The 21,993-nt window shown below is 36.0% G+C and overlaps 1 protein-coding gene across 5 annotated transcripts in view; it reads right to left on the bottom strand.

Moving 5' to 3' along the window:
• Nucleotides 1–623: 623 nt before the first annotated feature.
• The window catches only part of SEC24B (SEC24 homolog B, COPII component), a 94,035-nt gene continuing 72,665 nt past the window's right edge, over nt 624–21,993 (bottom strand). For 4 of the 5 annotated variants that reach the window (XM_027103484.1, XM_027103485.1, XM_027103486.1 and 1 more), the window contains 13 exons: nt 20,400–20,518; nt 19,980–20,035; nt 19,536–19,742; nt 17,531–17,654; nt 16,965–17,123; nt 15,805–15,978; nt 15,061–15,171; nt 13,103–13,278; nt 12,363–12,500; nt 11,023–11,127; nt 10,146–10,238; nt 1,775–1,878; nt 624–1,532 (listed from right to left, as the gene is read on the bottom strand). In XM_027103484.1, the coding sequence (XP_026959285.1) occupies nt 1,418–1,532; nt 1,775–1,878; nt 10,146–10,238; nt 11,023–11,127; nt 12,363–12,500; nt 13,103–13,278; nt 15,061–15,171; nt 15,805–15,978; nt 16,965–17,123; nt 17,531–17,654; nt 19,536–19,742; nt 19,980–20,035; nt 20,400–20,518 (1,681 nt within the window). In that variant the 3' untranslated portion in view covers nt 624–1,417. Of the gene's footprint in view, nt 1,533–1,774; nt 1,879–10,145; nt 10,239–11,020; nt 11,128–12,362; nt 12,501–13,102; nt 13,279–15,060; nt 15,172–15,804; nt 15,979–16,964; nt 17,124–17,530; nt 17,655–19,535; nt 19,743–19,979; nt 20,036–20,399; nt 20,519–21,993 lie in introns of those variants that run through there. The other variant, XR_003432238.1, reaches the window with a different exon arrangement.

The raw sequence follows: 21,993 nt of genomic DNA, 5'->3' as shown, positions 1-21,993 counted from the left end.
CGTCATCCGGGGTGAGTCATTTAACCTCTCATTTCTAGCAGGGAATGCGAGAGAGTACTTTTATTTTTATCCAAAGAAAAGAGGTCCACCAAACACAAACCGGCAGAAATCACTCACCACGCAAATCGAGAGCCTTTTTCCTTCCAAAGTTTATCAATGGGACTTTTACAGTGTTTATAATAAAATTTTATTTACAAGCTAATGGATCATGAATAGTTTTTATAGTAAATAAGCTGTTAGTAAATGAGTTTTTTTTTCCCATCAGAATAAAATCACTCTCAAAGTTCAAGATGGTAATCTTAAAGTCAATTCAACAGGATAGTCACAACATTATAAAAATTTTCTTGCTATGTGTGTGCAGGAAAAAATGCCTAATTTAACCAAGAAAAACAAATTAAGGTTATGATTAGTCAATAATCATATGTGTTTTGAAAGCAGTGTTGTTTTAGAATACAAACAGAATAAGTACTTGATAATGTCCACAAATTAATGAAAACATATTCACATATATTACCTAGTGAAATGTGGTATCACTGCGTTTCCCCAAGCAGTAAATTCAATACATCCTATAAGTAAAAATACCACCAACACTCCCCGACCACAAACACACAAACACCAAGCCATATTGTCAAGCAAAATATTTTTAATTAGTAGGCTGATCATAAATAAATCCACATAAAAGATTTAACAGAATTACAAAGAGTTTTGTGTTTCTTTTGTGGACTCAATTCGTAATATGCGTTAGTCAACCTCATTCTCTAACTGCCACCAAAAGAGTTGTCATCCAACAATGCAGCACAGTTTAAGCAATTCATATTCTGTAGTTACATTTTTACATTTTCTTTACAAATGTAACATTTATGTACATTATATATATATTGTTTTCTATAGTTCATGTACTGAAACTCTATTGTTTTTACAGGGAAAATACTGAATTCATTTAATGAATATGAATCATTCCTTGTTAAAAAGTAATTCATATAAACAAATAACACGGTACCACTGCCTTTTGGCATCTCTTGTCAGAGTTCAAGTCCAGAAATGTTATATTAATTATAAGAAAAGGGAATTTATCTAATATTACATTATGACATTATCATCCCACATAACTACATAAGTTTGCCGGCTTGCAATGAACAGAGCACTGTACTGCTGCACTACTGGAAATGTGTGGAAACCAATTCAAAATATACTTCGCGAAACAGCATCATCCTTACCATTAGTTTAGGATGAAGAAAATCTGTCAAGTTATTTCTTCGTCTTTACCTTTTGCCAAAGCCTCAGACCAGGTGCTATGCTACACATTGTCTCTTGTAACAACAAATGCCTACATTTCAACTTTCCTATGTGCTTCTCTGACAGATTACACTTTACCTAGGTTATAGACCATTTTCTTCTTATTCAATTTTATTCCACTTCACTTACAAATCTGCTGCTGAACGTGAAGCAAAAATTCATAGTAAGAGAATGCGGCTTCTGTCCGGTCTTCAATCAAATGTTGAAAAAATTCTGTTTTGGCAGGACTCTCATCTCTGAAGAAGAAAAAGGGGTTTTTATCTATAATGCATACTATTAAAAAGAATACTTATACATCAAAAAAATTACTAATTCATAGGAACTTGAAAATGAATAGGGGATGTTAATCAAGTAACAGCATTCTACCACTAGAATGTATTTTGATATTATTATTTAAAATTTGCTTTTGAAGACAAACAATTTCACAAAGACTGGACAGGATAAGACAATTTCATAATTAAGTTACAGAAGTACTTACTTTACCACGTGAAGAATTGGGTTTAATGGTCTGTTGTCTCTAAGCCAGGTTATAAAGGATCTAGCTCTTTCTGATGAAAGGGTGTCTAGCTCTGGAAGATGTGTCTGGTAAAAAATGTAATTAGGAGATTATTTCCTTTCTCAGAGACTTAGGCAGTGTTAGGACTCAATCATGACTGCCACTATCACCAACCAACTGCCAGCACTCGATCCCCAGCCCAAACAGCAGCAACCAAACACGTGCAATTTACACTGTCGATACATCTGGTTATGTTTTTCTAAGTCATCGATACACTTAATGATAAGTATGTGACTGACATTTTATCTGAATATTATACTTTTTTCCAGACAAGTCAATAAAACATACACAATGATTAGTATTTCACGTATATTGTGTTACACTTTGCATGTTTCTTCTAAAGGAAGTATTCAAGAGAAGGGGGCTATCACTAAGCTCCAATTTCACTTATAAACAACTATACATTATACCCTATTCTAATAGGCATTCTTAGGGAATTTTATGTTTTCTTTAGTCCTTAAAATTTAAGGGCAAGGAATTTCAAAGAATAGTGTGAATGTGTAAATATATTTAAACACTATATGCAAGACTATTTTAGATACCTAAAAAGTCTATTCTTTGCACATTATTCTCTCTTCAGGTTGTATTCTTTTTAACAGATGCATAGATATTATTTATTTAATGCTACAAGTATATGTGTACATATAAATACTTCCATGAATATACCTATAGGATATATTCTTAGGAGTAAATAATTCACTGTTTTATACACTGTGTGATTTTAATTTGAACAGATATTGTCAAATGACCCTCCAAAAGACTGTGTAAATGTAGAGTCCAATCAGTAGTATTTGACAGGCCGGTTGACCTATTCCCTCTGCATTGCTGCCTGTTATCAAATTTAAAAAAATTTTACCAGCTGGCAAAAATCTGATAAATGAAAGAAATGCTACGCTGTTATTTTGTTTTCTTAATTACAAATGAAGTTGAACACTGTTTCATATGGCCACTACTATATCTTCTGCCCATGAAGTACCTGTTCAAATCATTCCTCATTTTTCTTTTCTTATTTGAGGGAGTGCGGGTGTCCTTTTCTTAAAAATTTGTAAGAGAACTTCTTATCCTAGAGAAATGAGCCCCTTTCCAGTCATATGAGTTACCGATAATCTTCTGATTTGGTTGTCTTTTGGCTTTATTTATTTTACCAGATAGAAATGTTTTATTTTTATGCTCTCAGATTCTTTAACCTTTTCTACCACTGACTTACAAAGGCCTTACCCATTTTAATACAATAAATATTATTTTTCTAATATTCCATTTTTTCAGTGATTTGAAGTGCAATCTTTACCGCATTCTATTTTTCATGAATTAGATCCATTTCTGTACTCTGTTCTGTTCCACTGATATGTTTATTGTGCCAGTATCACAGTGCATAGACACAGCTATAAAATAAAGTTTACTATTGTATTTAGCAGGACCTGTTTTTCACGTGATTTCCCCGTTGCTGATAGTATTCTCTCTTTTCAAACTTTTCCTTATTATCCTCATTTGTTGAGTCTTAGAAATGAACTCTGGGATTAATGTGTCAAATTAAAAAAAATAAATCAAACAGCAAATCTGGTAAGAATCACATTGACTTTATATTCATTTAGGAGAAAGGATATATTTACAATAAGGTAGGCCTTTTCCATTAAGTATAGAGAACTGCTTTCAGAATCATATTTCTTTGGTATTAACACACATACAGTAAAGGCCTACTGAAGAAATAATGTTTATTACCAGCAAAATAATTTCAATTAGAGAAGTTAAAGCTGTTGGAAAACAGTCTGGCAGTTGCTCAAAAAGTTAAACTTAGAGTTTACCATATGACCCGGCAATTCCACTCCTAGTTACATACCCAAGAAAGCTTGAAAACAGATGTTCACACAAACACTTCTACATGAACTGTTCATGGCAGCACTATTCACAATAGCCCCAGAGTAGAAATAACCCAAATGCCCATGAACAGATTACTGGATAAACAGAATGTGGTATATTCATACAATGGACTATTATTTAGTCATAAAAAAGAATGAACTACTGATACATACTACAACATGGATGAGCCTTGAAAACACTGTGAGAAGTAAAAGAAGTCAAACACAAAAGGCTGCATATTGTGTGATTCCATATACTGTATATGAATTGTCCAGAACAGGCAAATCCGTAGAGATAGAAAGTAAACTAGTGGTTGCCAAGGGAAAATAGAAAGGAAGAACTGGGATTAGGAACCAAGATGGTGGAGTAGAAGGATGTGCTCTCACTCCTTCTTGCGAGAACACCAGAATCACAACTAGCTGCTGCACAATCATCGACAGGAAGACACTGGAACTCACCAAAAAAGATACCCCACATCCAAAGATAAAGGAGAAGCCACAATGAGATGGTAGGAGGGGTGCAATCACAATAAAATCAAAGCCCATAATTGCTGGGTGGGTGACTCACAGACTGGAGAACACTTATACTACAGAAGTCCACCCACTGGAGTGAAGGTTCTGAGCCCCAAGTCAGGCTTTCCAACCTGGGGGTCTGGCAACGGGAGGAGAAATTCCTGGAGAATCAGACTTTGAAGTCTAGTGGGATTTGATTGCAGGACTTCAACAGGACTGGGGGAAACAGACACCACTCTTGGAGGGCACACACAAAGTACTGTGCGCATCAGGACCCAGGGGAACGAGCAGTGACCCCAGGGGAAACTGAACCAGACCTACCTGCTAGTATTGGAAGGTCTCCTGAAGAGGCGGGTGGTGGCTGTGGCTCACCGTGGGGACAAGGACACTGGCAGCAGAAGTTCTGGAAAGTACTCCTTGGTGTGAGCCCTCCCAGAGTCTGCCATTAGCCCCACCAAAGAGCCCAGGTAGGCTCCAGTGTTGGGTTGCCTCAGGCCAAACAACCAACAGGGAGAGAACCGAGCCCCACACATCAGCAGTCAAGCGGATTAAAGTTTTACTGAGCTCTGCCCACCAGAGCAACAGTCAGCTCTACCATCCACCAGTCCCTCCCATCAGGAAACTTCCACAAGCTTCTTAGATAGCCTCATCCACCACAGGCAAAGAGCAGAAGCAAGAAGAACAACAATTTTGCAGCCTGTGGAAGGAAAACCACATTCACAGAAAGACAGACAAGATGAAAAGGCAGAGGGCTATGTACCAGATGAAGGAACAAGAAAAAACCCCAGAAAACAACTAAATGAAGTGGAGATAGGCAACCTTCCAGAAAAAGAATTCAGAATAATGATAGTGAAGATGATCCAGGACCTCAGAAAAAGAATGGAGGCAAAGATCGAGAAGATGCAACAAATGTTTAACAAAGACCTAGAAGAATTAAAGAACAAACAAACAGAGTTGAACAATACAATAACTGAAATGAAAACTACACTAGAAGAAATCAATAGCAGAATAACTGAGGCAGAAGAACGGGTAAGTGACCTGGAAGACAGAATGGTGGAATTCACTGCTGTGGAAGAGAATAAGAAAAAAGAAATGAAAACAGCCTAAGAGACTTCTGGGACAACATTAAATGCACCAACATTCGCATTATAAGGGTCCCAGAAGGAGAAGAGACAGAGAAAGGATCCGAGAAAATATTTGAAGAGATTATAATCGAAAACTTCACTAACATGGGAAAGGAAACAGCCACCCAAGTCCAGGAAGTGCAGTGAGTCCCATACAGGATAAACCCAAGGAGAAGCACACCGAGACACATAGTAATTAACTTGGCAAAAATTAAAGACACAGAAAAATTATTGAAAGCAGCAAGGGAAAAACAACAAATAACATACAAGGGAACTCCCATAAGGTTAACAGCCAATTTCTCAGCACAAACTCTACAAGCAAGAATGAAGTGGCATGATATACTTAAAGTGATGCAAAGGAAGAAACTACAACCAAGATTACTCTACCCGGCAAGGATCTCATTCAGATTTGATGGGCAAATCAGAAGATTTACAGACAAGCAAAAGCTAAGAGAATTCAGCACCACCAAACCAAGCTCTACAACAAAAGCTAAAGGAACTTCTCTAAGTGGGAAACACAAGAGAAGAAAAGGACCTACAAAAACAAACCTAAAACAATTAAGAAAATGGTCATAGGAACATACATATCGATAATTACCTTAAACATGAATGGATTAAATGCTCCAACCAAAAGACACAGGCTTGCTGAATGGATACAAAAACGAGACCCATCTATATGCTGTCTACAAGAGACCCACTTCAGATCTAGGGACACATACAGACTGAAAGTGAGGGGATGGAAAAAGATATTCCATACAAATGGAAATCAAAAGAAAGCTGGAGTAGCAATACTCATATCAGATAAAATAGACTTTAAAATAAAGAATGTTATAAGAGACAAGGAAGGCCACTACATAATGATCAAGGGATCAATCCAAGAAGAAGATATAACAATTATAAATATACATGCACCCAACAAAGGAGCACCTCAATACATAAGGCAACTGCTAACAGTTATAAAATAGGAAACTGACAGTAACACAATAATAGTGGGGGACTTTAACACCTCACTTACACCAATGGACAGATCCTGCAAAATGAAAATAAATAAGGAAACAGAAGCTTTAAATGACACAGCAGACCAGATAGATTTAATTGATATTTATAGGACATTCCATCCAAAAAGAGCAGATTACACTTTCTTCTCAAGTGTGCATGGAACATTCTCCAGGATAGATCACATCTTGGGTTACACATCAAGCCACAGTAAATTTAAGAAAATTGAAATCATATGAAGCATCTTTTCTGAACACAACGCTATGAGACTAGAAGTGAATTACAGGGAAAAAAACGTAAAAAACCAAACACATGGCGGCTAAACAATACGTTACTAAATAACCAGGAGATCACTGAAGAAATCAAAGAGGAAATCAAAAAATACCTAGAGACAAATGACAATGAAAACACGACGATCCAAAACCTATGGGATGCAGCAAAAGCAGTTCTAAGAGGGAAGTTTATAGCTATACAAGCCTACCTCACGAAACAAGAAAAATGTCAAATAAACAATCTAACCTTACACCTAAAGGAACCAGTGAAAGAAGAACAAACAAAACCCGAAGTTAGCAGAAGGAAAGAAATCATAAATATCAGAGCAGAAATAAATGAAATAGAAACAAAGAAAACTATAGCAAAGATCAATAAAACTAAAAGCTGGTTCTTTGAGAAGATAAACAAAATTGATAAACCATTAGCCAGATTCATCAAAAAAAAGGGGGAGAGGACTCAAATCAATAAAATTAGAAATGAAAAAGGAGAAGTTACAACAGACACCGCAGAAATACAAAGCATCCTAAGAGACTACGACAAGCAATTCCATGCCAATAAAATGGACAACCTGGAAGAAATGGACAAATTCTTAGAAAGGTATAACCTTCCAAGAATGAACCAGGAAGAAATAGAAAATATGAAGACACCAATCACAAGTAATGAAATTGAAACTGTGATTAAGAATCTTCTAACAAACAGAAGTCCAGGACCAGATGGCTTCACAGGTGAATTCTATCAAACATTTAGAGAAGAGCTAACACCTATCCTTCTCAAACTGTTCCAAAAAATTCCATAGGAAGGAAGACTCCCAAACTCATTCTATGAGGCCACCATCACCCTGATACCAAAAGTAGACAAAGATACTACAAAAAAAGAAAATTACAGGCCAATATCACTGATGATTATAGATGCAAAAATCCTCGACAAAATACTAGCAAACAGAATCCAACAACACATTAAAAGGACCATAGACCATGATCAAGTGGGATTTATTCCAGGGAAGCAAGGATTCTTCTATACACATAAATCAATCAATGTGATACACCATATTAACAAATTGAAGAATAAAAACCATATGATCATCTCAACATATGCAGAAAAAGCTTTCGATACAATTCGACACCCATTTATGATAAAAACTCTTCAGAAAGTGGGCAGAGAGGGAACCTACCTCAACATAATAAAGTCCATATACGACAAACCCACAGCAAACATCATTCTCAATGGTGAAAAACTGAAAGCATTTCCTCTAAGATCAGGAACAAGACAAGGATGTCCACTCTCACTACTAGTATTCAATATAGTTTTGGAAGTCCTAGCCACTGTGATCAGAGAAGAAAAAGAAATAAAAGGAATACAAATTGGAAATGAAGAAGTAAAACTGTCACTGTTTGCAGATGACATGATACTATACATAGAGAATCCTAAAGATGCCACCAGAAAACTACTAGAGCTAATCAATGAATTTGGTAAAGTTGCAGGATACAAGATTAATGCACAGAAATCTCTTGCATTCCTATACACTAATGATGAAAAATCTGAAAGAGAAATTAAGGAAACACTCCCATTTACCACTGCAACAAAAAGAATAAAATACCTAGGAATAAAACTACCTAGGGAGACAAAAGACCTGTACGCAGAAAACTTTAAGACACTGATGAAAGAAATTAAAGATGATACCAACCGATGGAGAGATATACCATGTTCTTGGATTGGAAGAATCAACATTGTGAAAATGACTATACTACCCAAAGCAATCTACAGAATCTATGCAATCCCTATCAAAGTACCAGTTGTATTTTATATGGGACTGGAACAAAAAATCTTAAAATTTGGATGGAGACACAAAAGACCCTGAAGAGCCAAAGCAGTCTTGAGGGAAAAAAATGGAGCTGGAGGAATCAGACTCCCTGACTTCAGACTATACTACAAAGCTACAGTAATCAAGACAATATGGTACTGGCACAAAAAAAGAAACACAGATCAATGGAACAAGATAGAAAGCCCAGAGAGAAACCCACGCTCCTATGGACAACTAATCTATGACAAGGAGGCAAGGGTATACAATGGAGAAAAGACAGTCTCTTCAATTAGTGGTGCTGGGAAAACTGAACAGCTACATGTAAAAGAATGAAATTAAAACACTCCCTAACACCATACACAAAAATAAACTCAAAATGGATTAGAGACTTAGATGTAAGACCGGACACTATAAAACTCTTAGTGGAAAACATAGGAAGAACACTCTTTGACATAAATCACTGCAAGATCTTTTTTGATCCACCTCCTAGAGTAATGAAAATAAAACCAAAAATAAACAAATGGGACCTAATGAAACTTAAAAGCTTTTGCACAGCAAAGGAAACCATAAACAAGGTGAAAAGACTACCCTCAGAATAGGAGAAAATATTTGCAAGTGAATCAACAGACAAAGGATTAATCCCCAAAATATATAAACAGCTCATGTAGCTCAATATTAAAAAAACAAACAACCTAATCCAAAAATGGGCAGAAGACCTAAACAGACATTTCTCCAAAGAAGACATAGAGATGGCCAAGAAGCACGTGAAATGCTGCTCAAGTTCACTAATTATTAGAGAAATGCAAATCAAAACTACAATGAGGTATCACCTCACACCAGTCAGAATGGGCATCTTCAGAAAATCTACAAACAACAAATACTGGAGAGGGTGTGGAGAAAAGGGAACCCTCTTGCACTGTTGGTGGGAATGTAAATTGATACAGCCAGCCACTATGGAGAACAGTATGGAGGTTCCTTAAAAAACTAAAAATAGAATTACCATATGCTTCAGCAATCCCACTACTGGGCATATACCCAGAGAAAACCATAATTCAAAAAGACACATGCACTCCAATGTTCATTGCAGAACTATTTACAATAGCCAGGTTATGGAAGAAACCTAAATTCCCATTGACAGACGAATGGATAAAGATGTGGTACATATATACCATGGAATATTAGTTATAAGAAGGAACGAAATTGGGTCATTTGTAGAGACATGGATGGACCTAGAGACCGTCATACAGAGTGAAGTAAGTCAGAAAGAGAAAAACAAATATCGTATATTAACGCATGTAGGTGGAATCTAGAAAAATGGTACAGCTGAACCGGTTTGCAGGGCAGAAGTTGAGACACGGATGTTGAGAACAATCGTATGGACACCAAGCAGGGAAGCGGTGGGGGGATGGTGGTGGTGGTGGTATGAATTGGGCGATTGGGATTGACATTTATACACTGATGTGTATAAAATTGATGACTAATAAGAACCTGCTGTATAAAAAAATAAATAAAATAAAATTCAAAAATTAAAAAAAAAAGAAAGGAATAACTGGGGGATTATAGGTTTCTCTTTGAGGTGAATGCTCTGAAATTAGATACTGGAAGTGGTTGTAAACATTGTGAATATACTAAAAACTAATGCACTGTACACTTTAAAATGGTTAAAATGTGACTCATGGGAATTTTATCTCACAAAAAAAATTTTAAACAAGTACACAAAATCCACTGACCATTTTCTGTGGTATTGATGCAAAATTCGGATACCCGAGCACATCCTCTATAAAGTTACTGTCACAGCTTTTTCCAACCCAAATGTAAAAAACCTAAAAATAACAACAAAATTATTAAAACTCCCTAATCAGAAACCCAGTATAGCTACTTTTCTCAAAATTATCAAGCATAAAAGAGGCAAAGTATACTAACTCAAATCAAGTACGAACAAACATGAAAGTAAAAAAGGAAACCTGTAACTGGCACATTTGGAATCTACATTCAGGAATCTAGAGTGGTTCATATCTTCTCTGCTTAAATGTCAAGGCTTCTCATAAAACATATTTTATTGCTTTCCTTACCTTTTTCCCAACACGAATGTAATGCTTCAACCAGGATAACTGACTTCTCTATTTCCTACCCACTAGTTCCGTCATTTCAATTACTGTCTCTGTACTTTAACTAATGCCTCCCATCCCTACCCTATTCCTGCCCCACCCCGTACTGTGGCTATCAGAATCCCTTTCCTGCTCACAAGGAATCATTTATGAAGTCATCTTGCCCATTCTGACACCCTTCACCACCACCCTGTCCAATGATCTCTCCTGAACTCCTAATTATTAATGGCATTTCAGACAATGGATCAAGTTAAACTAGATAAATTCTTAAGGTCCCTTTGAATTTTATGATTCTTGATGGTAAAATCGTTGAAGACAGGAATTTATCTCTTTACTCCTCTTAAATAAATTGACCACCTGTGCCAGTTACCAATTTACTGCCTTTGAGTTCCTAATCCACCTTTCATTGCCTGATCTGTGATAACAGAGCTGGACCCTGTAAGTGTTTCTCCTTTTGCCAGCTGGAAGTGTTAAGCTTTTGTCAGTAGTGGGTGCTTACAGAGCCACAGTCCATAAGGAAAGCACCATCTCGTGTCAGTTTCTCTGCAGACAATTTTTGAAGAGGTGGCTGAGGTACCACCCTGTCATTAACGTGTATTGCACCCTGAAAAGAAAAAGATGGAATGTGAATGTACTTACATTACTATTATTACAGGCTGGAAGCTAACTGCCACTAGCTCTTTATGAAGTACTGGAAAATGACACTTGAGAATTTTGTAGGATGCAAAAAATTACAGTTGACCTTTGAACAACATGGGTTTGAACTACATGGGTCCACCTATATGCAGTTCTTTTCAATAAGTAAATAAATACTACAGTACTACATGATCTGCAGTTGGTTGAATACAGAACAGAGGACACAGAGGACTGACTATAAAGTTAAACACAGATTTTCAATTGCACAGGGGTTGGTGCCCCTAACTGCCTCGTTGTTCAAGGGCCAACTATATTGATAATACATTACCACCTTGGCTGTAGAATCAAGGTGCTCAGATGTATTTAAATTAAAAGACTCTTGAATGTATTCAAATTTAAAAGATAAAAACATGAATATGTAAAATGACCTGTCCATTTCCTTCCCTTCTGGGATCAGGATACGTTAAAAGTATGACTACTAAATCTGCTGCAAAGGACTTTTTTACATTCCTCTAGTAACAAAATACAGAGATGATTCCAAATAGCAGAATTTTATCACAAGGAAGAAAAATGACATTACATATTTGCATATTAAAAATACTGTTGGGGCTTCCCTGGTGGCGCAGTGGTTGAGAGCCCGCCTGCCGATGCAGGGGACACGGGTTCGTGTCCCGGTCCGGGAGGATCCCACATGCCGCAGAGCGGCTGGGCCCGTGAGCCATGGCCGCTGGGCCTGCGCGTCCGGAGCCTGTGCTCCGCAGCGGGAGAGGCCACAACAGTGAGAGGCCCGCGTACCGCAAAAAAAAAAAAAAAAAAAAAAAATACTGTTGGATACCAGATTTGGTTTACAATAATATAATCAAAGTTTCACTCCGATCACATCAGAAACAGTCAATATCTTCAAAATATAGATGGAACTGCCCACTCTACAGCATACCTATGCAGTAAATGTAAGCAAACCCACAAGGTGAATTACTTCCCATATGAAACTATTTTTGAAAACTCTGTAACTATGACAGTATCTAACAGTCATATTGTCCAATCAAATCCATAGTTAGTGTCCTTATTTAATGTATTATTACCACAGGGGAAAAACAGATGGAAGAAATTGTTAATAATACATTACTACCTTAGCTGTAGAATCAAGACACCCAAATAAATTTAAATTAAAAAGTTTCAAACACATTGAAAAAAAAATCATACCTCATCTGTCAGTCTGTCTATCCTGTATAGGTTGGGATGAATCATTTTCATTAGATGAACAAGTGGCTGACACTTTATCTGACACATGGCATATACACGATCATCCAGGCGTGTGCTTGTACCAGTTCTAAATGCTTTCTACATGGAAAAACGATACACATTTTTCAGTAAAACATAAATATAGTGGACAAATATTAAAACAAATATATACCGTCAGTCATGGAAAAAGCGCAGCCTTCAAAGCAGACAGGCCTGGATTCAATTTTCAGCTCTGACATTCAATAGGTAGGTATGTGAGCAAGTAACTCAGCTTCTCAAAGCTATACTGTCATCATAAGAAAAACAGGGAAAATACTACTCACCTCTCTAGGCTGCTGTAAGGATTAAATAAGATGATGTATATATAACACCTATTGTGGTGCCTAAGACTTGGGAAGATGTTCCATGAACAGTCAAGTCTCTTTCCAGGAGCACACACTACGAGTGCGCTATACGCACACCATTATTCAAGCTGCTCCCACATGTTAGACTGAGAGCATATGGCTGTATGAGACTCATCATGTATTTGTATACCATCATTTCCCACTCACCTTTTCCTGTTCAAAACTTTTCCAATGCTAAGCTGTATAATTGGCTAATCAAATATTTAAAATCCCTCAGAAAACCTAGGTTTCATTTTTCACGTATGTATCAAGAATTTCAAAAGACTTTATTAAATCTAACAGTATATAGAGAACTACCTGCTTGAGAAGGGCCAAAACATAGAGAGGAAACAACTTGAGGGAGCTGGGTGCTATCAACCCAGAGTGCTGTAAATTTGAGACAGTTGAGCCGTATGCAGATAATGAATCCACCACAGCGTTCACTAAGGCATCTCTTGCATCTGATAGACTTGATGAAATTGATCGATCCACAGCTATAAAGCAACCAAAATGAAAAAGAATTTAATCATTAGATGCCAATGAATACTATGAGATACAATTTACATGCAATATTTAAGAAAGCAACAAAAATTCCATTTTTAGGTTAGAAAAATACATTTCACTTGCTCCCTCAATTTAAAAGCATCTGGGCACTTCCCCAGCAGTCCAGTGGTTAAGCCTTCCACTGCAGGGGGTGTGGGTTCAACCTCTGGCTGGGTAGCTAAGATCATGTATATGCCGTGCAGTGCAGCCATTAAAAAAAAAAAAAATCTGCTCATTAGACAATTTTGGAACTAAATCTGAATAAATCTGACAATCAGAACAAATCTAGATTGTTTTGGACCTTTTTGTTTTAATCTTTTTAAGTCTAAAAACACTTAATTGCTATTGATATTAGAGAAGATGTACCATCCATCTGCTTCTGAGAAAGCTCTGGGTATCTTTTCATTACTCAAACAGAAGTCACGTGTATAAAGCATCGTTCTTTTCTGCATAAACAATGCAAGTTCTGCAACCTGAATTATCCCTTACGATCCTCTAATATCTTCTCTGTCAAAGCATTCCTTGGTCAACAAAAAAAGAGGGCAAACTAAACACAGGTTCCCTAAATATAGACAATGAAGAGCCAGATATCAGTGTGGAACTTATTTTCCTCCAGGTACATATTTTAGTAAAACAGAGATACAAATGCCCAAATATTAAAAATAAAACAATTATTGAAAAATAGTTACAGTATAATTAATTTGAAATGTAGGATAAAAATGATAATTAAAATATTGGGATACTTAGTAAATGTTATTAAACTTTTTCCCAAAATGAGTAATAAAGTTTATCTCTCTCCAGGAATACGTGGAAAATAACAAGGTTCATTTTACCTCTACATTCATCTAAAAGGTAAATTCATTAAAAACAAAACACTGTGTTATACTAATTCTCCAAAGGAGTTTTTAAACTTACATATAGTAACATTTACTTTTCAGAGTGTCATATATGTATGTCAAATGCATAGCCATGTAATCACTGCCACAATCAAGATCCATCATTCTAAAAGTATCCCCTGTGGCTGCCCCTTTGTAGTGAAATCCTCCCCCTGCTACCAACCCTGATAATCACTATCTATTCTTCATTCCCGCAATTCTCACTTTTCCAGAATGTCATATAAATAGAATCATATGTATGTAGTCTTTTGAGTCTAGCTTCTTTCGCTTAGCATAATGCCTTTGAGAGTCACACCCATTCACATATCAGCAGTTAATTCCTTTTTATTGCCGAGTTATATTCCATTATACGGATGTACCATAATTTGTTCACGCATTCACCATTTGAAAAACATTTGAGTTGTTACCAGTTATTAGTGATTATGAATCCCACACATAATTTTTAAACTAAAGAATTAATAAGAAATATAAGAACAGTCCAATTCACACTGTTGCAAATGAAAATGTAAAACATATACTTTTTTTTTTTTTTTTTTGCGTTATGCGGGTCTCGCACTGTTGTGGCCTCTCCCGTTGCGGAGCACAGGCTCCGGACACGCAAACTCAGAGGCCATGGCTCACGGGCCTAGCCGCTCTGCGGCATGTGGGATCTTCCCGGACTGGGGCATGAACCCGTGTCCCCTGCAACGGCAGGCGGGCTCTCAACCACTGCGCCACCAGGGAAGCCCAAAACATATACTTTTTAAATAAGGGATTTCTAGGGTAAAAAAAATGCCCAGGTTTCAGTTTTTAGGACAGGAAAATATATTTCACCTGTTGCTTCACTTTTTTACTCACCCATGTTTGCCAGGAGGCAGATGGAAGCTTGTACATCAGCCCCTGCGTATACATCTGCTAGCGAACTGACCACTGGCAAGCAAAGTGTGTGCACTCTAATTCTCCGCTCACCTAATGAAAGGATGGATCCATGTCATTGCAAAATACATTAGACCAAGAAAGAAAGAAAGCAGACAGGTCAAAATATTATTCAAGCTATTGTTTTGATTGTATTAAATAACCATTTAATTTTGATTTTGAAACACAAAAACAAAGTTTTACAATAAAGATGTTTTAAAGAAAATTAAACATTCTCCAAATCTGAACAAAGACTATGAACATGTATTTTTTATATAGTCGAACATTAGGTTCTGGTTTTATCTTAATATCACTCACTCTAAATTATACGCAACATAATAAAATATCAGAAAACTTAGACTATGAAATAACAAATGTAGGCCTGAAGTGCCGTGCAGAATTTCTTATGTTATGGGGAAAGAAATAATGCTCAGGATGACACAGGTAGATTTAGTATGAGTTATTATAATAGCATGATCCTGAGAATACAAATCTTCCACAAGTCAAAAAAGATATCTTTAAAGATTCAAAAATGAATATTAAAAAAAGAATGGAACATATATTTGATTAACTAATATAAATTCCATTACTTCCCACTGGTGTTCATTCTTTCTCCCTATTCTCCCAGCACGTGAAAGGAGGGGAGAATTACTGTTGCAGGTTATATTTCATTTCTGTTAACATTACCCTTGCTTGATGTATATAACAGGGCTGTCTGAAAGCACACTAAGGAAGTATCCGTCAAACTTTCTTCAATTGACAGCTGTACTGCAAATCCAGCATCAGGATTGATGTTGGCGAGGGATAACAAATCAGTGGAACGGACAAAGAAGTTTCCATGGAAAGTGTGCATGGAAAGACCTACAGAAGAGAAAACTTGTTATAAAAGATGAGGTAACATTAGTATCTTTACCTCAGGCTAAAGCTACTTTTTTTTTTTTTTTTTTTAATTGCGGTACGCGGGCCTCTCACTGCTGTGGCCTCTCCCGCTGCGGAGCACAGGCTCCGCACGCGCAGGCCCAGCGGCCATGGCTCACGGGCCCAGCCACTCCACGGCATGTGGGATCCTCCTGGACCGGGGCACAAACCCGTGTCCCCTGCATTGGCAGGCGGACTCTCAACCACTGTGCCACCAGGGAAGCCCTAAAGCTACTTTTTAAAATAAAAAATATCTCTGATTTTGAATCAGAAGGATAACTGGGGAGTAGTATTGGATTGTTGGTGGAGGTTCTAAAATATCAATTCAAAAACACCAATGCAGGTTATATAAAAGGAGGCTACACATTTAACTTGTATTGACGATCTTATAATATTTTCCTATAGGTAATTTGAAGTCAGACAAAATTTGAAGTCAGACAAAATTTCCTATAGGTAATTTGAAGTCAGACAAAAAAGACCTAACGTACAAAATTAAACAAATGAAGGTTACTATACAACTTACTTAAGAATTAAAATAAGGGATGAGAATCCCTCCAGCAAACATTCACATAAAAGAGATAATGTAAATTGAAGACCATTTGAATGATTAGGAAGGCAAAGGTTATTAATCTGACGATTTTCACTTAAGATCTTCCCTATTCCTCAAATTCTTCTGAAATCACCTCCAATGTGGACTTTCTCTTGGGTTCTTTCTAATAAAGCAAAACATTACCTTTGCCCACTTATTCAAATTGCTTAAAAAATTCGGCAATTATTTAATAACTATATTTAAAACAGGGTATAGCTAACTGGATCAAGCAGAAAATCCTTTATGATCATTATAGGTAGTCAAAGGTCATCAGTATATGAATGCTTATTAATTTTGACAAAAGTATATAATATAAAGTATAATTTATATAATTTCATACCTTTAGTACACCTTATTCTCATAACAGCTTCAAATCCAATTTTTCTTGTGAGATATCGTTTTAGATCTTTTTGTAACTTTTCTGCTTGTGAAGGATTGTGAGTATAGTGGAAAGATGGGTAATAATAGATGCACCCTGCAGAATACTTGGACATGCAAGCTTTAGAGAGAAATATAAGTATTAGCTACAGAAACAATAATATTCTACTTGTCCAATAGCAGTGCACATTCTGTATTATGAAGAAATCTAACTCGTAGTGAAAAAAAACTAAAGTGGCCAAAATGGGGATAATATATATATCTGAGAAACACAAACATTTGTAAAATACATAATGAATTTACTGTTGAGCAGAATGGTAAAGGAATTGTATTTGAAAAAAACAACAACAGCCCATAATAGCATTTTATATGTGTATAGTGCTTTAAAGTTTACGGGTAATTTTCATAGACATTATCTAATTCACATCTTTCTCCCCAAACTATTGAGAACTCTTAGTAAAGAGTTTAGATTTAATTATATGCTAAAAATGTTTATGTAAACAGATAAACACAATGATATCTCCTTACCTAGAGAAGCGAGATCAGAGTACTGTGAACTTAGAAGGAACAGATCCACTGCAGTCTGCTGCCCTGAGCAATCTAAAGCAAGTTTCTTATAAAAATCAGTTGCAGGGCCAAGATGCTGTACAACCTAAATCAACAGGTCATAAAGTAAGAGCTAGAAACCTGGAATTATGCATAGATTTCTGTCTGTTAAAATAAGGAAGAGGATATCCTCTGTCCCCCTATCAAACTAAGGAGTTTTTAAAATGTCTAGGTAGTTGGCACAAATTTCCTATGAGGATAATAACAATCGCTAACATTTATAAAGCACTTATGTGCCAGCACAGATGTTTATATAAATTATTTAACCCTCATAATAACATATATCTCATAGAGTTACCAACATTTTACAGATGAGAGAACTGAGGCCAAAAAAATGATTATGTAACTCGACCAATTATATTGTCATTCAGTGGTAGATGCTGGAATATAATAAACCCAAGAAGTCTGGCTCCAGAGTGAGTGCTGTTACCCATTACTGTACATATACTGTTACATAACAACATGAGAGAATAACAGATTAAGGAAAGTTTTTCCTGTTGGTATGAGGACACTTGAGCTGAGGAGGTGGCACTGGAGAAGAGTTAAGAATGCAAGAGCCGGGCTCCAAGTTCTTAATTACTATGCTACATTGCACAACAAAATGTTTCAATCTTCTTAACTATAGTGTATGACTATTATATCAGAGTTTAAAATGGAGGAGATACTTAAGCTTTTGAGTCCCAGGCAGATAGAGGACATTTCTGGAAGTTAAATGAGAAAAAAAACCCTAAAACTGTATCAAAGAATCAGTAAACACTTTGCTCTGTTCAAAACACCTCAGTACTTTGTAATGGATTACAATATAGTGCTATTCTTCTTTAGCAAATTGGTTAAGAATAAAAAAGCAACAATACTTAATGGTGGCTAGAAGATGAGTCCTTAAGAGTACAGGTTGATAAAACCCCCAGTAAGTAGAATACAATAGTAATTTAAATACAGTTTATACTCATTGATCCAATTATTTCACTTCTAGGAATTTATCTTACGGAAAAAACGAATACATGGCTAAAGATTTATAACACTATTAAACGTGTTTAATTCATACTCATAACTAGTTGTAATGGCCTTTTCATACATATATAAGTTGAGGTCAGACAAAACTTATGCACGGAACAAAAATCATTGTCCCAGTTCATTTATTATTTGAAATAGGGATTAAAATACCCTGACCAAATCTTCATGTAAAACCCTAGTAATATTCAGCCTCATATTCTTTTTTTTTTAATAGTGAAAACACTGGCGACAACTATTCAACAGCTAGCAGGCAATTAATTAAATCAAGTTTTTCACATTTACTAAAAAACATTTTTTTCAGGAGAATTTTTAGGGACCTCAGAAAATGCTATGTACTCTTCAATGAAAAAAGTCATTTAAAAAATATAGAATAATGTATGATACCCAGTTATGCTTATTTGTATTTGTATAACTAAATGCTATTATCCTGACAGTGAGATAATTGACTTATATTTGTTTCCACTTTCCAAGTTTTATACAATGATTTATATTACCTTTATAATAAAAAAGTTTGTTAGTATGTGCATGTTAAATTATAATATCTCAGATTTAGTAAGTATTATCACTTGTGAAATAGAAAAGAGCAGTGGAGTCAGAAAATCAAGTCACATCTTTACCATAAAATACTTAATAACTTTTGGCAAGACCATTTAATCTGTTTCCCCATTTGTAACATGAAAGGGTTAGAGTAGATAATTCTAAATTTCTATGACTTGTAAACAAAGTAATAAAAAGAACACACTGCAACACAAAAACAAAACAATAATTGAATTAAACTCTCTAAAAAGAAAACCAGTTTTCTTTTTTTTTTTTTTTACTATCAATGAAGTAGAAAAATAGAATAAACAATTACACGGTCTATAGAGGTAGAAGACACAATCTTAAATATGACAGAGAAACTAATATAAAATACCTTTGTGCTTGATCTCTGATTAGGATCTTCTCTGGACTGCAGAAGTCCTGCCCCCAAGGAAGGTAACTGTGTCTGAAATACAGACACACGGCCACCTGTTGGAGACATTAATTTAAAGGCAGCCTGGAGCGCAGGACCCAGGGCACTGTGTGTTTCTCTTGTATTGGTGAACATATTTGGTAATGCATTCAATAAGTCTTTTATAAGCTGGGAAAACAAAGATTAAAAATTGAATTACTGAGAAGGCAAAGCAATATTATTCTTTAAAACATTCCAGAGTATAGTACGTGCCACTGCATTTTGGAGGACTGTAAAGTGAGTAGTCAACAGATATCTACCTACATTGTCTACTGCAATGTTAATATACACCAAGTAAACACATGTTCAGCATTTTAGTAATCAGTTGAAGTAAGAGAAATACTTTAAGAAAAAAATCAATCTCACCTCTTTACTTTCATACAGATTCACAAGTAAGCTATCCGGTGTAGGTAGAAAAACATCTATAGGGAAAACATATATTTTAACCAAATGATAAATAAGCCAAAAGAATTTTGAATTAAAAAATCTTAGTTTTTCTAAGGCCATACATGTTAACGGGTACCATAATATTGCTTTATTAAATATATATATACGCTGTATGTATTATATGTGTGTGTGTGCTCGAGCATGTATAAGTACACACACATGGGTATAAAAAACTTAGAATCAAGTATTTTCCAGGAAAACAGTTATTTTAAAACAAATACCAAAGTAGGCTAAATTATCCATATAGCATTACAACAAGATGTACTGTAAAATAAAGTAGGCTTAATTCCAAAATTCTGTTTTATTAATAAACAGAGTTTTATTTTATTCACTGCTTACCATCTATATCAGATACAATCAACATCTGAGGCTGTGATAATCCTTCTTGTAAATTGTAGAAATGAATAGTGCTATCAAAGGTCATGAATCCTATTCTTGTTCGTGAATCTCCAGGAAGCCTAAAGAAAGAAATGATAATTTTAAAAACTATTTTTCATTCCCAATTTTATCTTTTTGGCTTTGCATAGTCCACTGAATTCACAGTCACTCATCTTTGTTGGACTGGCTCCTATTTCTAGGGCTATATTCTCATATACTTTTCCAGCAAGCTAACTCTTCAGTCTTCAAAACTGTTTCTTGGGGCTTCCCTGGTGGCACAGTGGTTGAGAGTCCGCCTGCCGATGCAGGGGACACGGGTTCGTGACCCGGTCTGGGAGGATCCCACATGCCGCGGAGCGGCCGGGCCCCATGAGCCATGGCCGCTGAGCCTGCGCGTCCGGAGCCTGTGCTCCGCAATGGGAGAGACCACAGCAGTGAGAGGCCCGCGTACCGCAAAAAAAACAAAACTATTTCTTTGCAGAGGGTCTTCCATTGCCACACAATGCTGAAGTTATGTCCGAATTAAGCACTTGAGACTTAAAAAAGGGCAAATGCTTCAATCAAGGATAAAAATATGAGAACTCCAAGTTACTAACAGAATCTAAAAGCAAATCATTTAATGTCTATGGATGTTTTTAATCTTGAATGTCTCAATGTTATCAGTTTATTCACAGGCCAAGATCAGTGATATGCAATTATGGTGGCAACAGCTAGCACTCAGTAGAGCAAGGACTCTCAAACTCAAATGGAAGATGGGGGAAAAGAACCTTTTGGAATAACCTAGTACTTCTGACAAAATATTCATACATAACCACCCCTACACCTCTACACATGTCAAGAATCACTGCAATAGGAAACTACTCTTACTAACGATCTTAAGTCATATTTCTTATGAGTGTTGGAGTAGAAAGAGAAATGTATAAACAACTTTGTTTTCCAGAGATTTGGAAGGTTCATTTTTTAAGTTATTTACGGGTCTCCTTCATGACTAATACTGGTAGACACACAGGTAGGAATTAAAACCAAGTATAAGTACCCTATGCTATACTCTGTTTCCACTTCCACAATAAAGCTCCTTACTAATGCGCCTGTTCAGTTTCTGGTTTCCTGAAATATTCAGCACAAAATCAATTCCCTCCTTCCCTTTATTTGGCTCATTCTCTCATTAGCACATTTTAAACTATCTTATGAAAAACTCCTTGCTCAGGCATAAATTACAGCTAGATTTCTCTCATTTCTCTCTTGATACCCTGGCTAAGTTGAATTTTCTGAGTCCCAGTGCTCAGATCTGCTAAGTCAGAGAGATAGTTAGATGAGATCTAAATTCCTTACCAAGTATTAAAACTTTTATGGTTTTAAGAATCAGATATCAAGTCATAAATCATAATAATCTAAGTAGCAGGATCTTTATTCTAAAGTAGCCAGGACGTACTCTTTTAGTGACAAATGAATGAAATCAAACTTAATAAAAACCAACCCCATAAATTGCTAATAAACACTTCATACACGCACACATACCACACACACACACACACACACAAAATGAGTAAAAAAA

This window comes from Aethalodelphis obliquidens, unplaced genomic scaffold, assembly GCF_003676395.1.
Source record: "Aethalodelphis obliquidens isolate GAN/ISIS:26980383/991018 unplaced genomic scaffold, ASM367639v1 scaffold6, whole genome shotgun sequence".
NCBI classification, from domain to species: domain Eukaryota; kingdom Metazoa; phylum Chordata; class Mammalia; order Artiodactyla; family Delphinidae; genus Aethalodelphis; species Aethalodelphis obliquidens.
The sequence above is the reverse complement of the archived record's forward strand: the minus strand, read 5'-3'. Positions and strand labels throughout refer to the sequence as shown.